The sequence below is a fragment of the Castor canadensis genome, chromosome 1 (assembly GCF_047511655.1).
Source record: "Castor canadensis chromosome 1, mCasCan1.hap1v2, whole genome shotgun sequence".
In the NCBI taxonomy this organism is placed as follows: Eukaryota; Metazoa; Chordata; class Mammalia; order Rodentia; family Castoridae; genus Castor; species Castor canadensis.
Window position 1 is genome coordinate 142390228 of NC_133386.1, and position 23041 is coordinate 142413268.

At 37.8% G+C, this 23041-nt stretch overlaps 2 protein-coding genes and 1 pseudogene across 2 annotated transcripts; 1 reads left to right on the forward strand and 2 right to left on the reverse strand.

Annotated features, from left to right (window-relative positions):
* Nucleotides 1-150: 150 nt before the first annotated feature.
* Nucleotides 151-995, reverse strand: LOC109675028 (olfactory receptor 51I2-like; annotated as a pseudogene).
* A 3399-nt stretch (nucleotides 996-4394) lies between these two features.
* On the reverse strand, nucleotides 4395-5337 carry LOC109675024 (olfactory receptor 51I1-like). Its single transcript, XM_020151863.2, is given in 2 exon segments — nucleotides 4395-4977; nucleotides 4979-5337. Coding segments are annotated over 2 exon segments (942 nt in total).
* A 12575-nt stretch (nucleotides 5338-17912) lies between these two features.
* Nucleotides 17913-18851, forward strand: LOC109675021 (olfactory receptor 51I2). Its single transcript, XM_020151859.2, has one exon. The coding sequence runs from the start codon at nucleotides 17913-17915 to the stop codon at nucleotides 18849-18851; it is 939 nt and encodes a 312-aa protein (XP_020007448.2).
* The last annotated feature ends 4190 nt before the right edge of the window (nucleotides 18852-23041 follow it).

Here is a 23041-nt window from a genome sequence, read left to right on the forward strand (position 1 = left end):
AGGCAGAAGAAATAGAAATGAACATGGAAATACTTCAAAAGGTCAACAACTATCAGTTTTTATGGGTCATTTTTTTTCATATATTTTGTAAAGAGCTCTGACCATGAATAAGATTTCACTTGGTGAAACTAAAGCAACTGGTGATTGATCTCATGAAGACGATAAAATAAATCTCACCACTGATGACAGCCTGTGGACACAATAAACATCAGATCCCATAGTGAAGGTCGAAGTCACATTTGATGTGATGAAACATGCAGAGATGGCTTGACAGATCTCCTTTGTTTTGGCACTATAGATGAGAGGGTTGAGCACAGGAGGTACAAAGAGGTATACATGGAACATGAGGACACGTAGGTGCATGGTGCATGCTTCCCAAAGTGGTGCGCTGTGGAGACTCCAATCAGTGGCACATAAAATGTGAGCACAGCCGGGATATGTGACACACATGCATTGAGAGCTTTGGGGCCTTCCTCGTGGGAGGCAATGGCCATAACAGAACGCAGAATGAGCACATAGGAGAGAAAGATAAAAAACAAGTCCATACCAAAAGTGGAAACAAGAACAAAGAGTCCGTAGATGCTGTTGATGGTGATATCAGCACAGGCTAGCTTCATCATATCTGGATGCAGGCAATAGGAGTCGGAAAGAACATTGGATCTGCAGATAGGCAGCCTCTTGATAAGGAAGGGAAGAGGGAAGAGGGTGATGAAGCTCCGAGCAGTCACAGCTAACCCCGTTCTAGCAATGATATCATTTGTGAGCACAGTGGCATAGCGCAAGGGATCACAAATAGCCACATAGCGGTCAAAGCTCATGGTCAATAGGATACCAGACTCCATCATGGAGAAGAAATGAATGAGAAACATCTGGGCTAGGCAGGCATCAAAAGTGATGTCATGGGCATTGAAACAGAAGGTTCTGAGAACAGTGGGCAGTGTGGCCAGGGACATGGCCACATCACTGAAAGACAACATGGACTGGAAGTAGTACATGGATGCATGGAGCCTAAAGAATCACTGGGTTTCCCCCAAGGGCCACAGCATAAAAAATGCAGAGTCCTGCCAGTCAAGGGTAAAGGTTCTCCAGATCAAGGATACCAGTCAGGAGGAAAGAAGAAGGCTGAGTTACGTTGAACAATCGCATGGCAGGAAGAACTCAGGGAACTTCTCAGTCTCTTATCATTTGACTTGGAAAATTCTAAGATCTGTACTTACTGGTGTTAAGAAGCCAGAAAAGAAGGGATATACTTGCCCACCCATACTCACTCTCAGAACCTACTCTTATCATGCAAATCTCTTCCCAAAGTCTTTCTTGTCCCTCCCACTCTTTACTATGTACTTCTTGTCATACTCTCACTGTCATTTCACACTGATTTATAGGCACCATTTACAAATGCAAGCATGCACAGGTGTGCACACAGATTTGTTTATTAGCATAGCACTTGTACCTAAACACTTGTAGTTATCCTCTTTATTTATCCACTTATTCACACCAGACCTTTTATTTTAACCCTAATGTATTGTATTTACTCCCAGCTTCTCTTATCCTGCTACTACATATTTCTTAATTCCTACAACCATTTCTCTGTGAAGATGACTACATTGTTTATACACTATCATGCAGACATTTTAGAAATACTTTCATGTTCATTGTCTCACAGCAGTTGAAGATAAAGAAAGCTAGATGGGTTTGGGCTTGACAGACATGTTTCATCATTAGAGAGAACCCTGCTTTTTGGGAGGACTTCAGTAACACAGGCAAAAAATGGTGCAGGTAGTACATGACTCCAAGGTTGGCCTCACTTTCATTTGCTTCTGGAACCCAGAACCTTTATGCAACTGAAGTCACACAGGACCCAGTCTTGTTTCAGGGAAAAGGGCCTTGGAATAGGTTACAATATTTGTCCCTGGTGCTGGAAGACATACTTTTTGATGTCTTCTCTTCTATTTCCTTTCCAACCTCTAACAAAGTAAGTTGAGACCATACGTTCAAAGTCCTCTCTGATGGCAGAGGAAGAGCAAGGAAGCCAAGAAGCCCTAGGGATGTCAACAACCAGACATTCTCTGAAGACATACAATGCAGCACTGCCACTTTAGGAAGAATTTCTAGTCTTTCCCAGACAGTACAGTACTCATAGGTACTGTGATTCTCAGTGAGTCAGTGGCTACACCTCAGTGTTTCCATTGATCACAGATATTTTGGTCTTAGAGTTAAGTCTGTGGAAAGTGTGTCGCTTCAGAACTGCAATGCTTTGAGATTTAGGACTGACCAATCTAAGTAGTCTTTGGTGTCTCTCATCTGACTACTAATGTCATCTTTTATGCAGAATCACATAGGAGGTAATCAGAAAACATAATGAAGAACCGAGCTAATATCTGTCTGACAAGGGATTAATAGAATTTACAGTGAACTCAAACAACTAAAGTCTCAAAGAATCAATGACCCAATGAACAAATGGGTAAATGAAATGAGCTTTTTCAAAGGAAGAAGTACAAATGGCCAAAAACAATGAAAACAATGCTCAGTATCCCTGGCCATAAAAGAAATGCAAATCAAAACCACATTAAGATTCCACCTCACTCCTTAGAAGGACTATCATCAAGAACACAAATAGCAACAAACACTGATGTGGATATGGAGGAGAAAGGAACCCTCAAGCACTGTTGGCGGGAATGTAAATTGGTACAACCACTGTAGAAAACTGTATGGAGACTCCTCAAAATCTAAAAATACAATATAACTACCATATGATCCAGCAATACCACTCGTAAGCCAGAATACAATAAAGACATTTGCACACCCATGTTTATTGCACATTATTCCCTATAGCCAAGCTATTAAAACAGTCCAGATGCCCTATGATTTATGGTGGCATATGTACACAATAGAATTATATTCAGCTATAAAGAAGAATAAAATTTTGCTGTCCACAGGTAAATGGATGAAACTGGATAACATGTTAAGTGAAGTTAGCTAGGTTGGAAAAGACAAAGGTCACATGTTTTCTCTCCTATGTGGAAGATAGATCCCATTCAATACAACCATTACCATATATATGCATAAATATATATACAACATAGTTCCAAAATTGCAGCTGTTAGAGGAGGCTAAGGGGGAAGGAATAGAAGGAAAGAATGAGAGACTGCATAATAATGAAATACATCATATCTGTGTAGGAACAAGACATACTGAAAACTGCAGTGGGGAAGAAAGGGTGAGGAAATGTAGTGGAGAGGTTAGACTGATTTAAGCATGATATATTTAAGCATGATTCTACTCACTTTAATTAATGTACAGGAAGTATGAAAGAAGTCCTCAGAATTTGCATACTTAACAAATTTCCAAGTGCCACCAATACTACTGTTCTGAGAATCAAAAATTGAGAAACAGTTTTTCGAACTCTTGTTGCTCTTGTATTTTTTTTCTCTTTTTGCACTGCAGACAGACAAACATTTAATACCTGGCAGTATTAGATAAGAGAAGCACTATGCTTCTCAAGTTTTGATCTTTTAGGTTCTTATTAAACACAGCTCTCATTCAGAAGGATAAATGTGGCACTTAAAAGATTCTGCTTCTCTAAGAAGCTAGAAGATATGCCAATGCTATTACTCTTTGGACAATACTTGGAGTGTTAAGCTTCTACACTCTTCAGGCTAAATACTTGTTCTAAGGAAGTTACATCTGCACAGAATACCACCCTCCTTTCTCCCTGCCATCCTAGCTAAGTACTTGATCTATCCTCTCTCATCTTTCACAGCTGCTTCATAACCACACAACATAACCTGTTCTTATTTCCATAAATCCAAGAGATTGTCTCTCTTGCATGAAAATACAAAGACTTCCTAGCACTTTGTCTTACTTTAAATCTACCACCTCATTTCTGGGTGACAGTAGAATTATTTTTATTCAAGCCTATTTTCCTTGCTGAACTTCCATTATTCCCAAATATGATAAACATTTTTCAGGGCATCTGTGGCTCTTTTCTACATATTTCCCTTGACATATAAACCTATTTATTTAACAGTATATTATAGTTACCATTATAACATTCTTAGCAACTAGCACAAGGATTTTCATACAGTAGATGTTCAATAAATACATACATCATTTTATTGTTTAGACATGTCTTACTGTAGAGATAACACTTTATTTTCAATTCTTTTTATTAGTGTATATTAACTGTAAAAATAATGGGATTCAGATATATAATGTACTTTGATCACAATCACCACAACATTCCACACCCTCTTTTGTAAATAATCTTTTATTGCTTACAAATTCACAACCTTCAAGAGCCTGGGTTCTCTTCATCCTTGTTTTAGAATTCCTAAAGTTGGCAGACAAGTCACAGTGCTTCCTCCAAAGAAGCTTTCTCAGTGTCTGCAGCTTTCCTAGGTCTGGGATTTATGGAAGATTTTGAGGATCCCTCTGCGGATCTCCTTGGTCTTCACACTATATATGATGGGGTTGAGCATGGGAGGTATAAACAAGTAGACATTGGACATCATGACATGGACAACAGTTGGGGCACTTTTCCAGAAGCGATGGATCAGAGAGACAGCAATTATGGGCACATAAAAGGCCAGAACTGCACAGATGTGCAACATACATGTACTGAGTGCCTTAATTCTCTGCTCCTGGGATGCAATTGCCAACACAGCTCTCAAGATCAATGCATAGGATAAAAGGATAAAAACTGAGTCCACACCATAGGTTAAAATGACCACAAAGAGTCCATAGATGTTGTTAACATGAATGTCTCCACACGCTACTTTCATGAGATCTGGATGGAGGCAATATGAGTGATGCAAAACATTGCCCTTGCAGAAAGGCAGTCTTTTCACCAGAAAAGGGAAAGGAAAGAGAGTGGTAAAACTCCTGGTGAGAATACCTAAGCCCATGGCCAAGATTCGGCTGTTGGTAAGCACGGTGGCATAGTGTAGTAGGTCACATATAGCCACAAAACGATCAAAGCATGGCGAGAAGTATGCCAGATTCCATGAAAGAGTAAGTGTGAATGAAGAACATCTGTGCTAAACAGGCATCAAAGTCAACATGGCGGTAGTTGAAACAAAAGGTAGCAAGCACAGTGGGAAGTGTAGAAAGGGACACTCCAAGATCACTGAGAGAGAGCATAGAGAGGAAGTAGTACATGGGCTGGTGCAGAGCAGGATCCCAAACCACCAGAGTGAGGATACTGAGGTTGCCTAAAATGGAGATCGAGTAGAGGATGCAAAAAATTAAGGCAAACCAGGCTTGGCCTGTTTGCATCCTAGGAATGCCTGTCAGCTGGAGTGTGGATGGCTAGAAAGGAGTGCCATTGAAGCCCAGCATGATGGGCTGGTGGGAGAAAAAAGATGAAGAATGGGTCAAAAAAGGTTGTTGGGGAGTTCTTCACTTTCTTTCTTGCAGATATCCTTTCTCCAACACACATATTCAGAGACTGAAAATATATGATTATGTTTCTGGTTCCCCCTTTAGAAACTCTGAGTTCATTGAGGAAGGAACTGAATTCTACTCATTTCTATTCCACAAAGCCCAGTATATTCTCAATGCAATGGTGGAATCAAATGAATACCTATTACATGGCAAGGCAACAAGATAGGAGACAACATAAGTTAAGTACTCTAATCTTCACCAAAACTTCAGCATCCCTTCACTTCTCTATCTACCCCCAAAAGACATATTGTGAGAATTTGGGAGAAAAATAGAAATTAAGCCAGATCAGAAATAGGAGAATTGCTTATGTCTTTGGGAACTCTGAAGTAGATACCACAGATGGGGTGCATGCAGTCGTAATACTGTGGTTTCAATAGACTTTACACAGCCCCCCAATCCCATGTTCAACCCTGAACTTGTCATCAGTATAAACAATTCTACTCTGAAAACTTAAATTCCAGTTTTCCATATTTAAATCCTAGGATTCTACATTCCAGCTCTCTTGCCTCCTGATACCTGCACACTAGCTCTTGAGTCTCCACAACTTCCTCTACTTTTTTCTGGTTTATTTACATATCAACCCTTCCTTCTTGCTTTTTTTCTGACCTACTCCCTGTAAAACTGGTGTCTTCATCTTTCCTTTTCCTTTATTTTATATTTACATAGCAAATCTCAAGCTTCGATAAATTCTCAAGTGTGCAGGTGGACAAAATCAAAGAAGCAAGTGATTAACTGTAATAAAAAAGGAGAAAATTATTTCTTACCACTACTTAAATGTTAAACTTACTCACATCTTAATCCATTTTTATCCCTAGCTTTCTGAGAAAGAGAAATTTTTCCTTCTCCAAAGACAGGCCTTCTAGCTTCAAAATTCCATGTCTTGTCACCTTCCTCAGAGACCTATTCCCTCAGTCCATTTTATGGTACCTGTAATCTCATTCCTTTTATGCCTCTTTCCCTTCAGCCAATTAAGCATTTGCAAAACCATCTCATCATACAAATTTTCACTATAACCTACCCTCTCTAGCTTCTAAACCACATTCCTTTTCCAATTCTTACTCAAATTTCTTGAAACACCATTTTTCCTGACATCAAGAAAGGGAGTTTGTAATTTATCTGTTTATTTATCTGATTTCCCAACATGATCTGAGATTCTCAGTGTCAGGGATTCAGTCTTATTGACCTTACCTCTTATTGTTGCTCATTTTGTTGTATTGTATCTCTCCAACAACAACAACAAAATTTTATCTATGGTGACGAGAAACCTCTTTGTCTTTAAACTTATGAAAACATTCTTATTTTTGAGCTCCCAGCCAGATCTGTTTTGGGGGTGATTTATTTTGTTTTGATTTTTTTTATCAGTCCTGGAAAAATAGGACTTATCTCACCTCTCTGTGCTGATGTGCAAACATCTTTCGTGAGAGAGGTACTCAAGAAAGGTAACATTTTATCTACATGCCAGATTGTCCCATCTGGAAAGCAACTATAAAAACTTCTCCCCCCATGAAGGACAATGCCCCACTGCCACCCAACAACCTTTTTTGTTTTTGCTTTTTCCATGAGGGTGTGCCTCAAACATTCTTAAAAAGAATCACTATAGGAGAAAAAGTCAGGAAGATGGAAAGATAGCATCTATGTGTATGCACATACACACAGTCCCTCTAAAATGTCAGAAAACAGGCATTTTATACTTTATTTACACACACATCCTTCCAGATTCATAAGCACTCCCTTACACCCACATATGTGATATAAATACACATTATGTCTATTTATACACATAACAGTATGTACCACAGAATTTAGGAAAACACATGGCTACTCATTGGTACTATGAGTATTTTTAAGTATTTCTCAGTATTTCTCCACATCCACATTCTCCTGCACACTTTTTTGTAAGCACACACACGTACACAATGTAACAAATTCATCAACAAACTCACCAGAACATCCCCATAAATTATACTCACATGACATATTCAATACTGAAAATCCAACTAAAATTAAACAACACATGAATGTATGACTTTATTAGTTTATGTGATTTTTGTCCATCTGTTCACCCAAGAGCCAAGAATAGGAGATCATAATTTAAACTCTAGGAAGTTAGCATAAGAAGTATAAACTGCCCTCAAGAAAAAATTTAATCTGATGTCATCAGCACCTTAACTTAAAGGTAGGTGTTTTGATATTATGGTTTTGATGCAGGATGGAACATGTCACCATTTCTGTTATACTGGGATTTGGAAAGAGATAGTTTTGGCTCATGTTTAGGGGTGAGATGGGAGAGTTGGAGTTTTCTTGGAATTTCAGTACAAATGTTACAGTTTGGGATAAGGTCCTGACAAAGAGCCCAGTTGGGCTGGGTGAGGAAGGGAGCACTCACTGAATGGAAGACCCTCCTTTTCCCTGTAGCTGGATGTACTGTATTATGAGTCCAGCCAGCAGAGTGGCACCAGCACCTTCTCCTATGACATGAATTTATGAATGATCCCAAATCCCAAGACTCATTTGTATATGGTGGTAAGAGAGGGTGTTGAAATAATTGGGAGGGGGCATCAACAAATAGGGAACTGAGCCATAAGAGAATTGTTTCCAGGAGAATCCTGTTCTTGGACTTATTATCCATGATGTCATCATCCATATCCTTATTTTAGCCCTTGTTGATCAGGATTGCAATCACACCACATACAATGCCAACAACATATATGTTCATAGAAAACTTGAGACTCCCTCAGGTATACACTCAGACACATTGAGGTATTTAGTTACAGATATTTTCATTGCTTCTTTCAAATTTACACCCATGCCAACAAACACAAATATGCTATACAACTGACCAATGCTCTAGCCATTAATCAGATATTTTGCCACATCAAAAGCATGCAAAATCTGGTATTTTTACATTGAGTAAAAAGATTAATTTATATTATTAGTATAATATTGGGAATAGGCAGAGACTCATACACATGGTTGTAGAAATGACCAAGTATGTTTTAAATATACTCCCATTATTGCATAATCAAAAGGATGTCTTTCAAACACATACCCACATTTTATTAACAAATCAACAAAATGTCTCAAAAAAAATTGAGCAATTTTGAGATATTATTCTCAGCACTATTCATTATACAGATCCATAAAGATAGCAACTATTCTTGCAACCATTCAAAAATTGATCCATCTGACAGTTTGAATATGCCTCCATCTTTCCCTAGAAAATGTCATTAGCATATTTGACAACAAAACTAATGCTTTTATAAAAATTTATCTATTATGCATGTAAGATTTTTACATTATGTTCGAAAGAAACTAAAAAACCATACAAAATATTGACTTAAGGAATATTATATATAAATGCAGAAATATCTAGAAGGAAGTGTATTGGTGTTGCAACTTACTTTGAAATGTTTCCACTACCTTGATTTTATCTTTCTTGCATTTTTAATGCCTTTCATTATGACCCTTTCATATACGCATACAATGTACTTCAATCACATTCTCTCTTCCTCTGTCCTCTTTTTTCCCTTTTGACCTCCCACATCTCCATGTATTTCATCCCCTATTTATGTCCATATCCATTTTTTCTTTAGATGGAGCTTCTCCATATGAGAAAAAACATGCAGTATTTATCTTTTGAAGTCTGGCTTAATGTCAGGTAATTCTTAATAAATAATGAAAAAAGAAATATTATGTACTTATGTATGAAAATAGAAAAATGAGACATGTTGAAACTATTCCAGGAATGGGGGAAGGGGAAGGTAAAGGAGAATGATGAAGGGGATGCATTCATGTATGATATATTGTAAGAACTTTTGTAAATGTCACAATGTACCCCCAGCACAATAATAAGATAATAAAAATAAAAACACCAAAAAGAAATTTACTAAAGATTCTGAAGCATCTTGAAAAACAAAACTGAAGCAAGACACAGAACATCCTTCTGAAAATATTAAACCACGGTTAGGGTACCATTGGGTGGGGGATCTAATACATGTGGTCTCATGTCCTGTTAAGACTGAACCTGAGCTTCTTTTCTACCAATAGTGTGAAGAAGTGTTGTAGAGTTAATTTTGTGTATTTGGCATATTGATGTCCTTTCATATGATTAAAAACAAGAATAAATTTTCTTGGTTGCAGGTTATATTCAATAAATAAACACTCCCTGGAATGCTCATATCCCACTCACGGGGCTCTCATGCTCCAGTAGAAGCCACCAAAACATGAAACATGCACAACCACATATAAAAGAGAGTCACCCCTGCTTTTCATGGCAAAAGTAGTGTTAGAAGAAAGGCATTAATCTCACTTGAATGAGTAAGGTTCTGAAAATATAAGTAGGCTTCAATAGTACATTAATCCTGAAGTAATTCCCAGAGAAATCTGTTTACCTGGCTTGAGAAAGGTCTTATAGAACAGAATCTCTATTCAGAACTTGAAAAGTCAAAATACTCTCATGTTTCTTGATTTACATTGAGTTGACACTTTGCATGGTGTTGATTATGAAGATGAAAACCCATAGGAGATCATTTATCTTACAAAGGTAATGATACAATAAGAGTGAGAAGAATGAATTGTGCTTCTGTTCTACAAAGGCTAGGACTATTTACCCACAAATCCAACCCTCACACTCCAGGGGTTTCACAAATATCAAGGACCCAGCCATTAATTGAGGAATATTCCAATCTCCTGTATCACTGCATCTCAGATGGATTCAGCTGGTGGGAAGCAGTAAAGATGCAGGTTGTCTGTCACTTTTGCTGCAGCTCTGCTACCCCACCTTTTATTCTCCAGCCTGCAGGTGATCGTGACCTTTGGCAGTTGCAAATCTCTAGACTGTATTACTATCTGCCAGACATTGTCTCATGTTTTTTGAAAACTGTATAAACAATTTCCAGGGTTAAATTCACTATGAATTATTGCACTGGTTATTATGTCATTGTCTCTCAGTTTCAGTTCCATCTTCTATACCCATTATTTTTTTCTGAACACTTCAAATTCCATTTCTCCTTTGTCAACCAACTCCCAGTAGAGGGCATTAAAAGCTGGGCCAGGAAGAAGGGACATGTACATTCATTTGTTGTGTTTTGCTGTGCTACTCAGGTAGCACTTCTTTACTCAAATGACAGTCAGTTGTTAATTCCAGAAGAATTTGGTATCATCTTGCAGTGTTCTAGCATTTCCACAACCAGTCTCACTCTGCTTTCTTAATGACCTCAGAACAAAAACAAGAAACCTTCCTACAAATGCCTGTCTCAAAAGGGTAAGTCTCAACCATAGCTGATGACCTTGCTCCCTGAACTCATGAGAATCCAGAATCACCTAATGTCCATTCCTTAAAAGTTTGTGTTTCAGCTTTGTAGCATTCTCCTTCTAAGTTTGTAACATTTAATTATCTCATATCCTGCCCATTTCTTCTCCAGAACTAGGACTACAAGCTACTTTCTGGACATTATGTATGCATAGCATAATGAAACCCATTAAATTGTAGAGAAATGAGGGAGGGTGAGATGGAGCAATAGAGTGGTTGGATATGTTCAAGGTATGTCATATGTATTATATGGAAATACCACAATGAGATCCCCATGTACAAGTCAGTATAGGCTCATACAAAAAGAAGCTACTTCCTGATGTTGCCACTTCCAAAATCATTCACAATGCCTAACACTTGGTTAATAAGAATGCCCATTAATTTCTCTCAATTTCAGGAACTATGATGGCTCTCATATTCTGATCGCACCATAACTGAACTCTGGATTTCCTTCTTGTGTTAAATTGTAACTCATACATATGAATCTAACAGTCACTAAATATGATTCACAGTTAGTACATGATACACTTGAAGAAATAAAATCTAAACTTAAGAAAAGTTGCCTTTCTGCTTCTCAGGTTTAGATGAGAAATGCATTGGTTGAGGCAGCATTCATGATGATGGAAGAAGCCTGTCCATTTCATGGATAGGCCATATCCTAGAGGTAGCTTCATGGTGTTGTCCTATCTTCTACAAATGTGTATGAGGCTCTACAAGGGGATCTGGGTTGCAGATGCAGTTGCAAGAAACCATACAGAGCAACAATACATCAGTTTAAATTAAGGTTCAAGTTAAGGATGAAGAGAAGCTTCTTTGAATAATCTATGAAAGTACTAAATATAAGAAAGACTTAGCTGTAAACACTTAATAGGCCAGCTATATATAATAGCAACTAACTTCAGCACTGAACAATTAATAGACTTTTTCTCATTTCTCTCTTCCCTGCAGAATCCAGAAACTATAGTTAACAAGTGGGGCATGTGAGCAAAAGCTGTAACATTAAATTCTGGTCAGTTTGACTACTACATGATACTGGGTGTTCTAATTACTCACTAAAAGATGTTCTACTGGAGCGTGACCAAAGGTTGTAGGGTTGGGCATTGTAGCTCATGCCAGTGATCCTTGTCAGGCAGGAAGCAGAGATGGGCATAGGAACAGTTTAAGGAGGGTTGGTGTCAGTTCTTCTTCAGCAGAGAATCCATAAGGTCCTCTCACTTTTATGCCCAGCATATCTTGGACTGTGATCCTCCTATTTATACTTGTGGTGTAGCTAGGATGACAGGAGTGTGTTACCATGCTCAGCATTTTATTGGTTGAGACAGGGTCTAGACAATTTTTTACCAAGATTCTGTCTTCTGTTTGTTCTATTCTGCTGGATTGGCCTTCCATTTTGTTTTGCATTTCTGTTTCATTCTTTTTTCTGAGGTTTTCCATATCCTGAGTCTCTTCCTCTTTAATGTTGTCTATTTTTGTCCTGAGTTCATTTATCTCTTTATTAATCATGTTCTTTGTTTCACTTTGGTGTTTATACAGTGCTTCTATGGTTTCTTTTATTTGTTCTTGTGCTTTTTCAAATTCTCTATTTTTGTTGTCTTGGAATTTCTTGAGTGTCTCCTGTACATTTTGGTTGACCATATCCAGTATCATCTCTATAAAATTCTCATTGATTACCTATACTATTTTTCTTTTAGATTATTCTTGTGGGCTTCATTGGGTTCTTTGGCATAGTTTATCTTCATTTTGTTGGAGTTTGGATCTGAATATCTGTTTTCTTCATTTCCCTCTAGTTCCTGTACTAATTTTTTGCTGTGGGGAAACTGGTTTCCCTGTTTTTTCTGTCTTCCTGTCATTGTCCTTGGTGTTGTTGTTCTCCCTGTACTTTGTGCAGTTAAGTATTTTCTAGCTTGTAATAATAACACTGGTGATATTTAGAATAGAAGGGTGAGAGGAGATGGAAAGCAAAGAAGTTAAAGAAAAAGGGAAATCAAAAAAACAAACAAGTAGAAAAAAACAAAACAAAGAAACAAACAAAAAAGTTTCAAAGATATAAACAGAGAGAGATAGTGTACTAATCAACAGTAAGCTGAACAGGCATTAGAGAGACAAAGAGAGGATTGAAAAATAAATAAATAAAAAATAAATAAATGAAAAAAAATCTCCAAGTTCAAATGCAATAAAGTCTCAGTCTTAATAATTTTGGTGTTAGTCCCTCAGCTTCCAATCCTGGAGATGGTGTCTCAGAAGTAGTTCTGTCTTTGTCTCATCAAAGTGGAAAAAAACAAAACAACACAAAACAAAAAAAAACACAAAGTGTCCCAAGTTCAAATGCAATAAAGTTTCAATAAGTTTTTCAGCATGCAGGTGTAGCTTGATTGTTGTCTCATCAAAGGTAGGGAGAAAGAAAAAAGAGTCTGGAGACAGTTCTGTGAATGGCTATCTGTGGCTGTGGCTCACCTGCCTGCTGCTGTCAGCCTGCCTTGCTGGAGGCTTTATTTATGCAGATTTCAGGAGCGAGCTTAACACTCACCTGGCCCTGCAGGCTCTGTTTACTCAGAGTTCTCCTGGTCAGGACCTCCACTGCTACAAGCTTTCCCTTTTCCAAGCACACAGAGGGAGATGACACTGCACCTGCTTTTCACAACGACGTGTTTATTTACAGTTAACGTGGGAAGTGGGTCTTCCCCCCTCTCCTGTGGAGTTTTCCTCCCACCGCCACTTTTACAAGCTTTCCCGCTCCTGATTACTGGGTGTGTGCCACCACTCCTGCCTTCTCCGGCTGGCTTGTTGTGAGGGATTTCCCCTCACCCCTCTTCAGCACTCAGGGCACTCCACCCTCTTTGCTATGTGTCTTTTTGTTGTTATTGCTTATTATTCAGTTTTTTTTTCTTTTTTCCATGGGTGGGGGTTTGTCTGTCCGGGGGGCTATGCTGATCTGGCCCAGGGTTGTCTGTGGGAGTACCATGTCCCGCTTAGCTCACCCTGTGGTCCACGTCTTCCCAAGCCATCTGGGCGCTGCTGTATGGCATCAGCGCTGGAGCCCTCCTGGTTTCTCCATTTAACGTGAAGTGGAGATGTTATGCCTAGGCTGGAGGTATGGAGGAATCAAAGTTTTGCCTCTTCTTGGTGGTTTTTCCTGTAAGGTAAGTGAGAACTTATTTGAAAAATAACCATAGCAAAAAGAGTGGAGGGTTGACTCAAGTGGTAAAGGGCTGCCTAGCAAGTGCAAAGCCCACTTACTGACAAACCCCACCATTGCCAAATATATCTATATATGTATACATATACATATACACATGTATATGGAACAGAGCTTTAATTTAGAATTAAGAAGAAACTGACCTCAGTACAGTTAAAGGGAGAATAATAATAATTCAGAAGTCATTTTCTGATTCCAGCTTATTTTCTGGACAGAAAATAAGATTACCTATTGCATAAATTTGAGTTCTCTTAGAAGGTGTTGATATTCTCCCCTGCAGTGCTTGCCCATTTAATTCCAGATAACATCTTGCATATGGAAGTGAATTGGTCTGGCAGGTTGCTGAGTTCATTTTTAGCTAAAAGAGCACATTATTTGTTCTTAGCAGTTATTAAAGATCCCTGGAGACAACCATCTCCCTGAGTAATTTTCAGACACAAAGTCAACTTCAGTTCTCTCCCTCCCTGGGGCTTAGAGTGAGATATAAAATTGGAAGGCATGATTTCACATTAGCAGACAGAAGGACATGGTGTTCTGAGGGAGTTACTCATCTGTCTTTCTTCTGGTGACTTGTGAAGCCCTGTGAGGTGAGAAAGATGATCTAAATTCTGCTGTAAGGGAATGTTAAATGGGCAGAAGTAGGTGAAGGATAATTAAAGAAAGAAACTAAGTGGAGCATATGTGAAAGCAGCTTCTTTGTAGAGCAAGAAGAGCATGTGGAAAGCTCAGGAGTAGGAAACCTGGCTTTTGTTCTGGCATTTCCACTAACTGCTTTAGTAGCTCTGAGTAATTCCCTGTACTTTTCTAGATCACTTACTTGCCATTATCAATTTCCAAGCTTCAAAGGACAAAGTTTCTATAACACAGTAACATTGCTGCAAATTCAGGAAGTGAAGCAGGACTCAGAATACAGAACTTAGAGCCAGTTCAGACATCCATGAAGCCAACAACTGAAGAACAATTTATAACTTTGCTCTTGCCTTATGAGGACTAAGACAACAAAGTATACAGAAGTCACCAGGAGATTAAAAGAATTGGGGAAATTAGATAGTCATGATTTCAGATGAAGCTTGAATTCCTAAATATTTCTAGTCTTTTACTACTTATGTTATAGATATATATCTGTGGTCTTTAGGCATGTCTTTCTAAACACCTTACCTACCTTATTTCTGAATCCTATTAGCCCCTACCAAACCTTCACATTACTCATTGTTTAAGCAGAAATTTAAAAGTTACATAAAAGAACATCAAAGCCACATAGGATCCCAGAGAGTGTCCTTTAAAGAATAACAGCCATTAAAAAAAAAAAAACACAGGTCAAAATTGGCACTAGATTTTTCCAGAACCATACAGTCAATATGTGCCAGAGCCAGTGGTATACCACAAGAGTCTTGAAGCCCCAAAACAGAGCCCTATCCCTTAACCCACCCTGGTTCCTATATGACTTCAGTAACATAAAGGTTCTGGGTCCCAACAGCAGAGGAAACTGAGTCCAGCTTTGGATCCATGGATTACATCACAGGTAGCTGCTTGAGCCCTTCACCATCCTTGTTCAAGGCTACCTAAGAAATCTCCTTCTAGAAAATCATACCTTAATTTTACTTTCTTGCCTTCTTACCCAGTGCCTTAATGATGCCACCAAGACCTGAATAGAAGAGTGACATAGATCTTTAAGTAAATGGTGGTCTTACCACATCTTTACCAGAAACTACATGACTGAGCCTCAGTTTCCACATCTGCTAAGCATTAAATGTGCAAATAATTGAACAATTGACAGCAGCAGAACTGAAACATAGCATTCCTGGCAAGTAAATATTCATTATATCCTTCCATATTCCTTCATTTATAGTCAACCAGAACCCACAATAGCAGTGGCACAGGATTATGGAGGATGAAATGGTACCCAAAGGAATGCGGCACAGGTTACTCCAAAGGCACCTGCACACCCATGTATATTGCAGCACTATTCACAATAGCCAAGTTATGGAAACAACCAAGATGCCCCACTACTGACAAGTGGATTAAGAAAATATGGTATTTATACACAATGGAATTTTACTCAGTCATGAAGAAGAATGAAATTTTATCATTCGCAAGTAAAGGGATGGAACTAGAGAACATCACTCTGAGCGAGGTTAGCCAGGCTCAGAAGACCAAAAATCATATGTTCTCCCTCATATGAGGACTTTAGATCTAGGGCAAATATAACAATATGGTTGGACTTGCGTCACATGACAAGGGGAGAGCACATATTGGAAGTATGGGGATAGGTAGAAACTCAATACATCAAAGTGTTTGATGTCCCCACTCCAGAGGAACTAACACAGAAACCTTATAACAACCGAGGTCAACATGAGAAGGGGATCAGGAACCAGTGTAAAGATCAGTTAGAGATGAATCAACTTGGGTTGTAACACATTTGTACGTGGAAGCCATGTTAGGAACCTCTCTGTATAGCTATCCTTAACTCAACTAGCAAAAACACTTTGTCTTTCTTATTATGCTTATGTCTTCTAGTCAACAAAATTAGAGAAAAGGGCAGAACAGATTCTGCCTGGAAGAGAGGGGGGATGTGGGGAGAGGATGGGGGCTGGGGGCAAGGGGGGAGAAATGACCCAAACAATGTATGCACATGTGAATAAATGAATAAAAAAAGAGTAGGGTTGCCTCTAAATCCTGAAACAGGTCTGCTAGGTCAAAAATCTTCTAGGTGTCTCTGCCCTCACCCACCATGAGGCGATGAACACCAAAGTATTTCTAAAACATCTGCGTGATAGAATATAAACAATATAGTCACTCTCATAAAGAAATGGTTATAGGAATAAAGAAATATGTAGTAGCAGGATAAGAGAAAGTGTAAGTAAATATAATATATAATGGTTAAAATAAAAGCTCTGATGTGGATGAGTAGATTAATAAAGAGGACAAACTACAAGGGTAAAAAGAGAATTGCTGTGTTAATAAACAAACCTACATAGACACTAGCGTGTGTTCACAAATGTAAATAGTGCCTATGAGTCAGTGTGGACTGAGAGTGAGAGATAACAAGATGTGGCACATTAAAGAGTAGCAGGGTCAAGAAAGAGTGTGAGAATAGATTTGTGTAAGTGTAGGATTGTGAGTCAGTGAGGGTGGGTAAGTGGTTTTTTAGAGAATGAATGAACTCTGATATAAAACTGAAGTGAAGGTACATGAAGGTGTCTGTGCATAATGTGATTTTGACAGTAAGAATGACTGTGACATGTCATGTCACAGTCATGTATTTGGAACAACATCCTCCATTATGTTAGTGAACTGATAGGAACTGATAGTGAACTGTAGGATTCTTAATTTTTCCCAAAATAGGAAAAGTCTTGTGTCTTGAGCCTTTGCACAAATATACATTTCTGTTATTTTTAAATTTAATTTAATTTTATATTTTTTTGCAATAAACCCTCAATGAAAGGTGATGTCTGGAGATAGTCAGTCGTCTCCACACCTCACTGTCCCTTCTTGTCACCCAAGCACTCACTTTGATTTAAACCAACTCTGGGGAATTGTTTCCTTAATTAGTGACACATCTGAATTAAACAATGTTTTAAAAGAAATGTTAAGCACATATAAGAGCAATTGATGACTACTTCCCATTTTATGATGACTATTTATGAATTATAATTAGCATATTTCTGTTCAATGACACTTCTAAATGCATAAAAGCTGTAAATATTATGAAAGAGACATATTCCTTGTAAGTAACTACCATTTTTGATATATTGGATATATCTCTCTTCTTCCATAAAACAGAGAACCCAGCCTGCTGTACAATGATAAAAAATGAAGAAAAGTTGTTTTCCTGCTTTATACTCAAATCAGTGATTTCACGAATGAATGTGTCAGTTCTGATTGTGGACACATCTTAAGTTTTATCCTTTCTTATTCTCCAGTAAGTACAAATCTTAGAATTGTCCCTGGGTTATTTCTGCCATGAGATCATTCAATGTAACTCACCCTGCTTCCTTTCTCCTAACTGGTATCCCTGGTCTGGAGAGCCTTCATCCGTGGCTGGCAGGGCCCCTCTGTGTGATGTATGCTGTGGCCCTTGGGGGAAACACAATGATTCTGCAGGCTGTGAGGATGGAGTCTAGCCTCCATGCACCCATGTACTACTTCCTGTCCATGTTGTCCTTCAGTGATGTGGCCATGTCCCTGGCCACACTGCCCACTGTTCTCAGAACCTTCTGTTTCAATGCCCATGACATCGCTTTTGATGCCTGCCTAGCCCAAATGTTTCTCATTCATTCCTTCTCCATGATGGAGTCTGGTATCCTATTGACCATGAGCTTTGACCGCTATGTGGCTATTTGTGATCCCTTGCGCTATGCCACTGTGCTCACAAATGATATCATTGCTAGAACGGGGTTAGCTGTGACTGCTCGGAGCTTCATCACCCTCTTCCCTCTTCCCTTCCTTATCAAGAGGCTGCCTATCTGCAGATCCAATGTTCTTTCCCACTCCTATTGCCTGCATCCAGATATGATGAAGCTAGCCTGTGCTGATATCACCATCAACAGCATCTACGGACTCTTTGTTCTTGTTTCCACTTTTGGTATGGACCTGTTTTTTATCTTCCTCTCCTATGTGCTCATTCTGTGTTCTGTTATGGCCATTGCCTCCCATGAGGAACGCCTCAAAGCTTTCAATACATGTGTGTCACATATACTGGCTGTGCTGGCCTTTTATGTGCCAATGATTGGGGTTTCCATAGTGCACCGCTTTGGGAAACATGCACCACGTTACATACACGTCCTCATGTCCAATGTCTACCTTTTTGTTCCCCCTGTGCTCAACCCTCTCATCTATAGTGCCAAAACAAAGGAGATCCGTCAAGCCATCATCCGCATATTTCACCGCATCAAAATGTGACTTCTACATTTGTCTCTGGGATCTGATGTTTATTGTGGCCACAAGCTTTCATCAGTGACGCTGTCATTATCATCATCATCAAGTACTTGTTGGGAAAAGTACTTGGGGAGATGTTATGAGATGAGGAAATATAGGTACAAAACTTAAAAACAAGGAGGTCAAAATGAATAGAACATGTAGTAAACAATAATGATAATCATACACAGGTAAATATTGAAGTTGGTTGAGCAAAAATTTGCAAAAACGTTACCAGGAAGATTTTTTTGAGCTAGGTATTGTTTTCAACAATAATGAATTTTGCTAAAATAATATTTAATTTCATCCAATTCTTAAATATGTCTGATTCTACTCTAAATTATGCATGTTCATTAGTTCAATTAGTATTTAAATCAATAATTTGAGGTACAAGGAATTAATTATTCAGACTTACACAGATAACAGGTGTAAGATTCAATATGATCTGTTTCCCATATTAATGTGTCGTCTGACTATACAAATATTGCTTTTCCTAAATGAAGATAATGTAAGTGATTGGGAGCAAATTTTCTAGCTATGCCTGTAAATATAGTAAGAAGGTCATATTATACATTCCCTGGGAAAATAAATTATTTTAGGGAAATGATTGGATCACATAATTCAACATGATTTCAAGTAGAAAATAATTGGGGTGTTTAATGGTTTGCAGTAAAGTATGATCACAATTTAAATGTAACATTACTGATTCATATAAGACGTTCCTACTTCAATAGTGAATAACAATAATTTTAACATCTTGAATTTTAGTTTCAAATAAGTATACAGATGTAAACCCAAGTCATATGCAAGATGGCAAATGAAAGCAAACTTACCAATTTCATCTTATAGAAACCAAGGGAGACATTCATTGCACTATAGACCTGACTCTGAAATCCCATGATATAATGGGAGAAAACAGGAGAAGCAGGAAATTATTAGCCTCTGAAAAAGACCCTCAGCTTCATTCCATTTTATTATCACTTCCTCTATTAGAAGGGTTACTGCTTTGTAAGGCTAAGTGAAAGGGCATTTTTTACCTTTTAATTCTCTCACTAGGCATGTACCATAAGAAAAACCTAGGGCTACCCTCTATGTGCGAAGCTTAAGAAGGCTAAGGCCATGCATTCTTTTATGACCTTGATTTGGACTGCTTTCATCTCTTGTTTAACTTTATCTTCTTTGAACTCTATATTTTCACACATTGAAATGAAAAACTATCTAATTTGAGCCAGATAAAACAAGTCAAAAAATTATTTTATTTTTTAAGTTATCTTAGGCTTATGTCTAATTTAAGAAAATGAAATTCTGAATATAGTCCAGGTAAGATTGTAAGGGGTCTACTTTGACATTTATGGAATTAATATCGAGTAGTAAAGGTCCTGCTACTGTCTTGCTTCATCCTGAGTGCATCTCTCAACCTCCAGGGCCAGTGTCAATGAGGACAAAGAGAGACTGGAAAAACAAGGTAGAATAGGACTCTTAGCTCAGAATCTCATAGATAAGACTGATTGAAAGACTAAAATAACTAAAATCCAATACAGAACTTGAAAAAAAATACAAATTCATATTTCTTGGAGTTCCATGGAATTAATTTGTGTGACTTAGATAGAGGGAAAAATCTTCAGAAGTGAGTCCTTGGAAAAAGGAGCTAATGACCAGGCCCCTAGACGTGACTAGCCTTCAGTCTCGTTTTCTATGCAAAGCAAGAAGAGGTTCTGCCCCACTCCAATGAAGTGAACTCCAGATCTGATCAGCTCTGTCAGGGCACAAGGGTTTTACTGTTACAGGGAAATTCAGTTGTATTGCAAGTACTCTTTGCTCAGCCCGTGATTTTATACAGTAATAGTAAAAGGAGGGCAGAGAGAGTTCATCTTCTGAGTGAGGTCATACACAGCAAGAGCATTTCCTCTTCAGAAAAGTATCCAATACTCCATTATTAACCACAAGTTTGCTACTTTGCTGCTGCATTATGGATTCAGGATCCTCTATTGTCCTACTGCTTTCTCAGATAAGAAAGGATTTCTTTATTATTGTTTGTACCCTTGAGCACAAACAACCAGGCACCTGAACAAAGCATTTCCTCCTCCACACTTTCAGTTTACTTAGAAATAACAAATAGTTTATGAAGTTTGCAGATACTTTGAGAATTTTCATCATCCTAACCTCAAGAAGCTAATAGCCACTGCCAAAGACTGACCCTCTGCAGAGAAGAGGAGGACTTTTGAGAAAGCAGCAACTAGACATGAATTACAGAAACTGAAATTTGGTTTCATAGTTTTGTCATAGAGTCAGGGGGTGCAGTTTTTGTTCACATTTATAACAAAAAATGTAATTTTTATTTTCTTCCATTGTATAGGGAAAACTAACTCATCAAATACATGTGGGAAAATACTAGAAATAAGTATCCACTGGGTGATTATTTACTTGATTGATTTGATTTTTACATGTAAAATTCATACATTATCTTATCACACCTAAATAGTTGATATTTCACTGCAATTTAAATAAGCTTCCACCATGCTTCAAGTGTTTGATTCCCAGCTAAGACATCTTATAAATCTCTCTCTAAAGGAAAGTGACACTAACCCAAAATATTACTACATGCAAGCTTAAATGAATAGATATCAATTAATAAAAATACAAAAGGTAGAGCTGGATATCAGACAGCCTCCTGGTTTACATCATTTACTGAGCCGTTTTGCTCAGAAAATTCATAATGTGCTTCTCGACCTTCATTCCTTCATAGCAGAGACACTGATCATTTTCCTTTATTCAACCCCAGTTGTAAATTACAGTGGAGTTTTGTGGGGGGTTAGCTCTTTCTTTGTTTGCTTGTATGGAATAATAGCTTGTTCATTTATTAATTCACTCAACAATGTTTAGTGAAACCTGTGATGTATGTGGTAAGTATGGTGTTAGGACTGGTTACCATGTGATTAAGTCATAAGTCATCATGAGTAAAACCTATCTGAAAAGCTATGAGAAGGGTAGGATATGTCAACATCTCCAAAGATTTTCTTACTATCATTTTTTAAAATCTTTTCTTCTTGATTAACATATATTAATTATAGCAAAGATGTGATATTTCAATACATGAATAGAGGGGGTACTGATCAAATCTAGCCTCTCTATCCATGCTTATTTTTCCAACCTCTTCGTAGTCACTGTTCAACACTCAGGTCACTTTTTTTACTTCCCCATATGAGAGAGGGTAGGTAGTACTTGTCTTTCATTTTGAATTGCTTCAGTGTGATGGAGGGGTATTACAGGTAGATGTTTATTAATGTTTATATGAATTGTGTGAGGGCAGAAAAAAGGCTGAGACCCACTAGAGTATGTTTTTAAGGCCATTACTGCTTGCAATTTTAAATAGTTGTTTATAAACAAGCATGACTGACAGTCAACTTCATTAGTCATAGTTAAGTCCAATATTGACTGAGACAAATTCAACTGTAAATGTTGAGCAGAATAAACTTGAAAAAGGTCAAGTGTCTTCTCCTGTGTTTGTTATAACATTAGGAAAACAAATCCCATTGTGTGATTTTATCCCACAAACTTGGGAATGAACGAGTTTGTAAACAATTTTTGAAAGTGTAGACTAGGTAAGTAAAATAAAAATAATACTCAAAAAAGAAATTCCTGCTCATAGTCATATAACCCAGTCTACATATAACCCAGTCCACATATAACTGGGTTATAGGCACTAGACTGGAAATATTTAACGCATCAACTATTCAACAAGAAATGGAGATTAATGATTGTACTCAAAAGGAAACACAACATTCTGAATCCAAATATCTATAAGGAAATTTTTATAAAAAATGTATAACTAAATCTTTATGACATTAAAATAACAGGTATAAATCGGACAATTTGGATTTATTTTGAAGAGATACAGATTTATTTGCAAAATAATTTCTGAATAAAATTTCTCAGTCTTCAAAATATTATGAACACATAATATTATAAACAATACAAAATATTATAAGCATGTTTAAATTTTATACCATACAAGTTGTAATGAGGCTACATCATGCTACTAATGCCAGACACTCTACTGTAGGCCCATGCCTAGAAGGAGATTTAAAAGCGTAACGTGCTATGCTGGTACACCCAAACATCAACAGTAACCAAGATTCCTAAGATGTGTGGCACTTCAGAAAATCCCTGCCTGG

Excerpts from the sequence above, each read along its gene's own strand:
- LOC109675021 (XM_020151859.2), top strand. The coding sequence starts at position 17,913 with ATGAGATCATTCAATGTAACTCACCCTGCTTCCTTTCTCCTAACTGGT.